This window comes from Henckelia pumila, chromosome 4, assembly GCF_033568475.1.
Source record: "Henckelia pumila isolate YLH828 chromosome 4, ASM3356847v2, whole genome shotgun sequence".
In the NCBI taxonomy this organism is placed as follows: domain Eukaryota; kingdom Viridiplantae; phylum Streptophyta; class Magnoliopsida; order Lamiales; family Gesneriaceae; genus Henckelia; species Henckelia pumila.
In genome coordinates this window covers 8,514,823-8,523,991 of record NC_133123.1, presented here as the reverse complement: position 1 = coordinate 8,523,991, position 9,169 = coordinate 8,514,823, and the positions used below count along the sequence as shown (strand labels likewise).

At 36.6% G+C, this 9,169-nt stretch overlaps 2 protein-coding genes across 2 annotated transcripts; one reads left to right on the top strand and one right to left on the bottom strand.

Annotated features, from left to right (window-relative positions):
- The first annotated feature begins 968 nt into the window (after positions 1-968).
- Positions 969-3,560, top strand: LOC140865722 (uncharacterized). The gene has a single exon (XM_073270454.1). It carries the CDS (start codon positions 1,401-1,403, stop codon positions 3,291-3,293), a length of 1,893 nt encoding a protein of 630 aa, XP_073126555.1. The 5' UTR covers positions 969-1,400; the 3' UTR covers positions 3,294-3,560.
- A 228-nt stretch (positions 3,561-3,788) lies between these two features.
- Positions 3,789-8,814, bottom strand: LOC140867676 (cellulose synthase-like protein G2). The gene is made up of 8 exons (XM_073272722.1): positions 8,167-8,814; positions 7,727-7,813; positions 5,957-6,088; positions 5,592-5,804; positions 5,356-5,455; positions 5,092-5,273; positions 4,477-4,824; positions 3,789-4,253 (listed from the first exon to the last, which is right to left on the bottom strand). The coding sequence occupies exons 1-8, from the start codon at positions 8,812-8,814 to the stop codon at positions 3,789-3,791; spliced, it is 2,175 nt and encodes a 724-aa protein (XP_073128823.1).
- Between the last annotated feature and the right edge of the window lie 355 nt (positions 8,815-9,169).

The following is a 9,169-nucleotide window of genomic DNA, read 5'->3' as shown; positions in this document are numbered from 1 at the left end:
TGATAAAAAAATATTATAAAGTATAGAGTTTGATATATTTTGAGTTTTGGAGTTTTTACTTTTTAACATATATTTTTACTTTTTCACAACAGATTTAAGGGTAAACATATAGCTTATTTTAAAACTCAAAGATGTTTCTTGAAAACTACTTAATCAAATTCCTCACCTTTTTTTTCCATAGACAATCAAATTTCTCACTAATCAATCATTTTAACGTAAGTTGGTAATTGGGACTTGACAAGCTTGGGCCGCACATCATAGGCATATGCGTATGGAAAGATTATTTCCTAAATAATTGTTTTTATATATGAAAAAAACGCAAGTATAAGGTTGATTATTTTACAAATTCTAAATAGTATTATAAAATTTTATTAAAATATCTTAGAGCAGGGGTAAAATGTTTAAATCTTAATAATAATGAAAAAAGAATAAATAAAAATGAGACCCAACTAAGCAGAAATTGGATTATTTTTGGTCTCTCGTGATATATTTCACGAATTTATACCCATTAAAAATTAACTCGACTCATATTCACATTAAAAAAATAATACATTTTCATGAATCGAGTCAACTATAAAGTATTATCATAACAGTTTTTGAGTTATTCTCATTCTTTCTAATTCAAAATTTTCCCTCCTAATACCATATTATTTTAATTACACTATAACACAATCAGTATATTTTCAAACCTTAAAGATTACTACATGGTATCCAAAAATAATTACGCGATAAAAATTTATACGACTTTTTTCTAAATAAAAAATGTGTATGTCAAGATTTTATTTTCTCAAGACAAGTTTGGATAACACAATAAACAAAATCAAAATATAGTACAATTTTAAAAAATAAAATTAAATAGTTTCGGAAAAAATATAAGCCAAACAAATAAACAAAAGTCAAACTCGTAGTAGTAGTAGTTGAGAAAGGTGGCTTTCGTTTTGAAATATCATTCCAAATCTCCCCGAAAACACACAAATAGACAGAACTTTGAGAAATCTCTTTCCTCCGCTAAGCTAATCCATTCTACTTCGTTTCCCTCCATTCTCCCTCAGTTCTTTCACTCCTCTCTTCTCTAACAATTGCCAAGCTCCACAGAATTGCATTTCTTTAACCACGCCTCCTGAAACTGCAATCTAATTTCGGTTTCGCTAACTTGGAGCGTTGTTTCTGCTTCTGGGCCTTGTTGTTTTCGGTTTTCTCGACGCAATTTAATGACCATTTTGGTTTCTGTTGCGTTTTTGCTGTCCCGTTGCCAATTTGATGGTTCTATTGGATAAAGAAACCATTTTTGGTGCCAACTGTTCGATGTTTTATCTAATAGGAGTTTGACAGGTTGCTTTTCGGGAGACTGCCATTGTGCAATCCTAAATGGCAATGGAAAACTAGCAGCCAGATCTGAAATGGGACGTGATAATTTGGGATCTATTTCTCGAAAGGAGGTGGAGATGGCAGCGGAGCCTTGGATATTAAAAATTGGTAATCAGGTGAGTAGTAATTTGAAGCATGCTTTATATATTGAAAATTTAGCGAAATCATCGAACAAAAAACAAGGGCCGCAAGAGAGACAAATTATAGGAATACTTTCTTTTGAAGTTGCTAATGTCATGTCTAAGATTATACATTTGCACAAATCTTTGACGGACAATGAGATTTCTAAGCTAAAGAATGAGATCTTAAAGTCCGAGGGCATTAAAACACTCGTGTCTACTGATGAAAAGCTGCTTCTTGAACTGGCCCTTCTTGAGAAACTTGATGATTTGAGTAGAGTTGCTAGCGTTGTTTCCAGGTTAGGGATGAAATGCACGGTCCCAGCATTGCAGGGATTTGAGCATGTGTATGGGGATATTAGTTCTGGTGTGATTGACACCAAGGAGTTGGGGTTTTTGGTGAAAGATATGGAGAGTATGGTGAGAAAAATGGAGCGGTATGTGAATTCTACCGCAAGTTTGTATAGTGAAATGGAGGTTATGAATGAGCTGGAGGTAGTCACCAAGAAGTTTGAGCAGAACCAGCACGAGGAGAGTAGGAAAGCTTTTGAACAGAAGTTGACTTGGCAGAAACAAGACGTGAAGCATTTGAAGGATGTTTCGCTGTGGAACCGGACATACAATAAGGTTGTGGAGCTGTTAGCAAGGACCGTTTGTACAGTTTATGCACGAATTCATATTGTATTTGGCTATGGCCTTCCAAGGAGTGATGCTTCTAATTTGTTGGTTTCCAGATCACAAGTTGGTTTAAGCAGGACTTTGTGGCCTGTCACGAAAGATTCTGGGCAGAGATCCAGTCACCTGGATGTACTTAGGGAAGTTCAAAGAGATGCTAGTTTTAAAAAGTCTACTTCAACCAAGTGTAATGGCTATAATCTTGCAAGGCCTGTTGTAGAAGAGAGGTTGGAGAGGAGGCCTGCAAGCTTTAGACCAAACATGGGATTGCAGAAAGGTGAACGGGGTGCATTCAGTTACGAAGATTACAACCTTCCATGTGGTATGAGTCCAGGTAGGATGTTCATGGAATGCTTAAGTTTGAGCAGCGCTTCTAAAGTGGATGACGATGATGTTGATGATGATGCCATTTATGATGATAAAAATAGCCAAATTTCAGGTTGTTTTAGCGTTGCAAGTGGTGTGGCAAGCGAGCATCCCAATTTTTCCGGCTGCTTTGTTCATCGCATCAATGGTGATCCTTCCAGCAGAGACCGGAGGAGGTTCAAAGGCAATTTGATCAATAGTAAGAGGCTTGGGCTGAGGAGTAAGTTACTGGTGTATGCCCCTCCTAGCACCGTTGGAGGCTCTGCTTTAGCTTTGCATTATGCCAATGTTATAATTGTCATAGAGAAACTGCTTCGCTACCCACATTTGGTTGGTGAAGAAGCGAGAGATGATTTATATAAGATGCTCCCAACAAGCCTAAGAAAAACCTTGAAGACTAAATTGAAGTCTTATGTTAAACATTTGGCTATATACGATGCACCTCTGGCGCATGATTGGAGGTACAGGCTTGATGCAATGCTCAAATGGCTCGCCCCACTGGCACATAGCATGATCAGGTGGCAGAGCGAGCGCAATTTTGAACAACATCAAATTGTCACGAGGACAAACGTTCTTTTGCTTCAGACATTGTACTTTGCTGATCGTGAGAAGACAGAGGCAGCCATCTGTGAGTTACTTTTCGGTTTAAATTATATGTGCCGGTATGAGCAGCAACAAAATGCGTTGCTTGATTGTGCTAGTAGTTTTGATTTTGAAGACTGCATGGAGTGGCAATCAAGGGTTGGCGCGTCGTTTCATTCTTGAATTTATTTCATTGCGTGAAGGACATGGTGGTGGTGGTGGTCAATTTAAGCATTGGGATTTTTCGTGCTACACTAGGTGATATACATGGAGTGGGACACCAATACTAAAGAAGACTTTCAATGTGTATCACCGGATGTAACATAGTAAAACCCGTAACTTTCTATCTATGATAACCTAGATGGTATTTCTTCTACATGTGAATATTAGAGCTTTTGAAATTGAAGTTTGTAAGACATTTGATTTATGTATTTGATTGGAAAACCTTTGGTTGGCTGGCTTCGAAAGTACGTGAATTGAATTTGTTATATTTTATGTTTTGTGCCTTCACTTGGCATGACTTTATGCAGCAAGTTCTCTTCATAGGCTCGGTAATTCCACATTACTCAATTAAAAGAAGATATAAAAGACTGCATTTTTTTTGTAATTGGAATTGTTTCAACGGGCTGAAAATCAACCTTTTTCGTTTAAAATCTCCAAATACAACAAGACAACAAATCACTTCCCTATTTTTGGAACCAATCCCTGCAAGATTGGTAGACTAAGAACAAGAATATACGAAGAAAGCAAACCTTGTCCGAGCATCTCCCCAACATTCCCTTCTTTAATCAATCCTTTCATGCCCCCAGCGAAACATCCCAAATTCAGCAAAACCAGCATTGTTAACGGTACCATGAACATCTTGGCGCCCTGGAAATCGAACTCCCCTTTCTCGTATTTCTCCAGCTTTTCTTTATCAATGGATTTGTTGGTCAGCCTGAAATTCGCTCTTGCCAGGCCGATGTATTTCATCAGGACGTCCAGGCATCCAAACAGGCAGGCTGTCACTGATTTTATCATCCAAATTCTCTCTTCGTTCCACATTGTCCTGATGGAGCTGCCACTGGAGAGGACTTCGTACATATGCTGGGCGAGAGAGGATAGGAACACTGTTGCAAATGCTGCAAACCAAGGGTCCGTCACCTGGAATAGATGATGAAAATCACATATGGTGTTAAAGTTCAGTTCCTCAAGAACATAGAGGATGTGGGTTCATACCTAACTATACGCTGATTGAAAAAAAAACGGCGCACTTTGTAATAGATGATGCAAAGCATGAATATCTTAAGAAATTGCATAATTCTTAATTTTTTAACATGGAAGAAGGGAGTTGGACTGAATAGAAAGAGATGGAAAGGGTCACTACCTTTGGGTACAAAGAAACACCAGCAAGGAAGCATAGCTGAGGAACCGTGCCATACAACAAGCAAGCAATGGAGTAAAAGTGCGAGAACGCAAAGTATCCGTAGCACATGCTTTGCAGGATCGACATTCTCGACATGCCATAAGTGAGCGGGCTAAACTTTGAAAGCCCGACTTGAACCAATCCTGAAGCCCATTTCATGAGCTGAATCAATGCATCCTTCATGTCGATCGTGGCGCAGCCCAAGAAACAAGGCCTGTTTGGGTAAAGGTAAACTGATTTCCACCCTTTGCAGTGCATTAGATAACCAGTGAATGTGGTCTCCAGCAAACATTCATACGAATAGCCAATCTGAGAATATCAAGATTTAGAAATTATTCGTACTTCACGTTGGCGAAAGAAGGACCATTGACGAGAAAAAAGTAGAGGCAAATATTCAGTCCAACTATGAGTGTCACCACTCACTAGTTTAACATTTGTTTCTGAGAAAATTTGTAATTTAGATTTATGCAACTACTTAAATAAGGCATCCCATTTAGAGTAGACATGAACTGATTCACACCAAATATTCCACTATGAGGCATTTCAACAAAACATATATATAGAAAGACAGCGTACTTCTTTCCCCCATCCAGTATTCAGTTCATAAGTGCAAGAGGCGAGCTTTTTGGCTTCATGTACCGTTGAATCTGATAAAATTTCCCCGTCATAATTCACTTTCTTTGAATTCAGCGCTTGAATGGAATCGATCAACTTTGCAGAGAAACCAAAGGTTTTTTCCGGCTCTTCAAGATGTTCATCTGTCCCATTTGCAAAAATTAGCCACCTTTCCATCCTCTTAAGTAATTCATCAAAAAAGTTTCTTTCAAAATGATGAAATACCTTCATGAATAGGGCTGCAATACAAAGCCTTCTTCCTCAAATAATATCCAGTGCCGGAGCAAACTGTCCCTCCTATCCCATCCATGCCTTGATACTTGGTCTATAAGACATCGTATTTAAATCTTGATTCAGAATTCAATCATATTAAACTTAGAGTAACACAAAAAAGGTATGCACACATGTTACAAACGACCAACATAACCAAGTAAAAAAAAAAAAAAAAAAGATTGCAGTACCTTGTAAGCTGCCCTTGCTTGGCCATCATAAATGTCGTTTTTACTAACATTGAAGAAGATCTGAGGAAACTGTGCGTAGGAGAGGGAAGGAGCTAATTTGGGATCAAGATGGAAGCACATTGCTTGCTTAGCCGAGGTAGGATCGTTGCAGTACATGTCACAATCCAACACTAAAACATAGGGTGCATTGCTCATTATCCCGGAAACTCGAAGCTGCAACATGTATGTACAACGTGTGCATGTTATCAACACATGGAGAATTTTGTAAACAATATCCATGTCTAATGGTTTCTAATCGGAAATTTCAAAATCTATTAATCATAAGAACATATATAATTGCAGATTTTCAAGTAAATGCTACTCACAAGAGCATTGAGTGCACCGGCTTTGAAGCGATGAGGGTAGGATGGTCTTTTTTCTCGAGATAAGTAAACCAGAAGTGGCATTTTACATTGATCATCTAATATTGCTTCATTTTGCTTGATATCATATATCACCTGCAAAGTTATAGCACGTATAGTATATTAATTTTGCCTATATGACACTAGAAATTAATATTTTATTGTATAGTTAAAACTAAAATATGAGGAAGTCAAATGTCAAAATATTAAATTAAACTTATATTAAATATATATATATCAACCAATTGTGAGCCATTTCCTTTTTCTTTCCTTTTTCTCTCTCTCTTTTTTTTTTTTTTGTCTTTAAAAAAGTATCTGAAAGGCTATTCTGGTCTCTGGTGGGTCATCATTGGTCACTCGCATTTTAGCGTACCTCGCATATAATAATTAATAAGATAAAGAAAAAAAATGTCAATTATGAATATAGTTGCATATTCTGAAGTGAATTAGGTATGTTGTCACGTCTACATGTAAGTATGACACTGTAATATATATACTTTCGTAAAACATATCGTTATAAAAGTATAATATATACAGCAATATTGCCTTTTTCAAAAAAAAAAAAAAAAATTTTTTTGACATAGACAACATATTTTTGGATATAAATAGATCGATGAACGCAATGCTAGCTCACAGCGACTGTTTCGTTCTCTTCTAAGTTCTGAGTACTAGATAATGACATATAGATGACATTTTTTTTCTATTTTTTTTTCAATTAAATATATAAGCTTTAAGTCTCGAAAATCGTGCGTCAATTTTTCGGATGAATAAAATACGAGTTTTGTTAGTAAATTTTGTTTTCCATAATTTTTCCTAATCTGTGTGTTGAAAAAACAAACTTTTATATTTTGTATGTAAATTTTCTTTTCCATAATAATTTTTCTTAATTTTTATATTTAACTCCTTCCAGCAAATTAAAGGGAAAAATAAATAAATAAAATTTAAGTCCAGTTTTGTCGTTTAATATTTGCGGTGCTGAAAATAATAAATTGTCTGCGCAGGGTTCCGAGCTCCAATGGTGGAAAATTTTGACGTGTCGAGAAAGTGTGCAAATACATTTCAGTGCGTAGGCGTAAGTCATATTAATTAAAAAATATGATATACAGTGCCACATATTTAATTTGATATTGATACACTACATGATTTTCTAATTGCATGTTGACTTATTATTATTATTATTCTAATTGAGGGAAGAGAATGTTTCAATAAGGTTTCGAGATCTCGTTTCATGTTCGACACATTAGTATCAGATAGGGCTGGGGAAAAATAACAAATGCCGAAAATACCATCATATCGTACCGAAAAATTACCGAAAAATCGGTATACCGAAAATTTCGATACGGTAAATTTTCGTTATCGTATCGATATATAAATTTTTTTATTTCGGTATACCGAATATACCGAATTTTTTTTTTTAATTATTTTTCGGTATATCGATTTTTTTTAATTTCTGGCACGGTATCCGGTATAAAATATCTCCATACCAAAAATTCGTTATTTTCGATATGGTACAGGTATGAAGAAATTCATACCGATACGGTACGATACGGTATACGGTACCGTAGTTCGGTACGGTATATTGTACCGTACCCAAGCCTAGTATCAGAAGAGTGCTCATCTACAACTTTTTTTTATTCCTAAATGAAATAAATAATGATAAAAAAAATTTGCTTTTGTGTGACATAATATTTGTCCAAAATATTAGAAATTATATGAAATTGACTGATTGTATACCTCAACGTGAGGCGGCCGATCATCCTCCCCGGATTCATCTATCTCAGCAGCTTTCTCCACATTTCTTTTGAAACTTTCATAATTTGACTGCATATGATATATAAAATTTATGGGGTAATTCAAAAATTAATGTCTGTTTACATAATTAATGGTGTGTAATTAACAACAAATTTGCTTGCTGAAATTCGTCCATTCATTTCACGACGAAGCCAGAGGAAAATCATTTAGCTGAAGCAAAAATAATTAATAATCATATTGCGTCACAACATAATATTCTTTAGATATATGATATTATAATAAAATCAAAAAAGCTGGAAGATATCGAAATTAACATATCATATTGGTACGTTAAGACTTCAAAATTATGAAATGGGAAGTTTGAGATTAAAATATAATAATATGATAATGAATATTTATTATTTATTAATATATAAATTTACCTGTACTCTTTCGTCGGCTGCCTTGAATTCATCGTCACCGCTGTGGAGTTCCCTTACATCATCGCCGGCGGATGAAAAATACGCCTCCGGGCACCGACTCTTGACCCCATATTTCCTACAAAAGGGAAGCCAACTTCTGGCGAACAAGCAGGCCTCTTTCATTGCATACAACGTCACGGCGGCGCCGCCGTCATCCGACAGATAAACCGCCAGCTTCTCCGCAGGGTAATCGAGCGCCATGGCCGATAACACCGTGTTCATAACCTCAACCACCGGCTCCTTCTTAGGATCAGCTGTGCAGATGAAAACGTCCACCCCGGGGAGCTTCTCCTCCGAGGGGAGATTCTCCTGCGCCACCGTCCTCACCACCGGCAACCACCGGAAAGCCTGTGTGAGCGTCCAGATGAAGGCGAAAATCATCTCGGAAAGCGTGATTAATGCCCATGAGAGGAAGGGAACATTTCCATGCAGGAGGTTGGAGATTCTGTAGTAAAGTAGAGATGATACGGCCAAGAAATGAAAAGCCATGTGCAGGCGGCTGAGGGCGGCGCGGGGCTGCTGGACTGTTCGCGTGTTGAGACAAGCCATGATCGAATTCCTCGAGGTGAGGGCTTGCCTGAAGCTTGCGTGAAGTGCGGCGGCGGCCATTGCTGAGTTTCTTGGTGGGAATTAAGGATTCGATCTCCTTCTATATAGAGTTGATGGGAAGGTAGGCAACAAGAACAGGAACATTATTCTGGTATTCGATCAAGTACTAATTAATTTTTTGTTTTGTTCTTGTTTTTTTAAATAAAAAATAAAACTTGATTTGGGTTTTTTTTTTAATTTTTATTTTGATATCTTATTATTATTATTATTATTATTATTATTTGCATAGATATTGGTGTAAAAAGGGCCCGTGAATCCTAAAGTTTGTGTTGGTGACAAAATGTAGCATATTGGATTGAATAGTATGGTTGATTTAAATAAATATGGACACCTGTTTAAATTGCATGTAATCCGT

What these genes read in the sequence shown, in the direction of transcription:
- LOC140865722 (XM_073270454.1), top strand. Translation starts at nt 1,401, where the DNA reads ATGGGACGTGATAATTTGGGATCTATTTCTCGAAAGGAGGTGGAGATG.
- LOC140867676 (XM_073272722.1), bottom strand. Translation starts at nt 8,814, where the DNA reads ATGGCCGCCGCCGCACTTCACGCAAGCTTCAGGCAAGCCCTCACCTCG. An exon ending in TTGCAGCCCTATTCATGAAG is followed by an intron (nt 5,274 to 5,355) that starts GTATTTCATCAT and finishes CAAATGGGACAG; the next exon opens with ATGAACATCTTGAAGAGCCG. An exon ending in GTGTTTCTTTGTACCCAAAG is followed by an intron (nt 4,254 to 4,476) that starts GTAGTGACCCTT and finishes CATCTATTCCAG; the next exon opens with GTGACGGACCCTTGGTTTGC.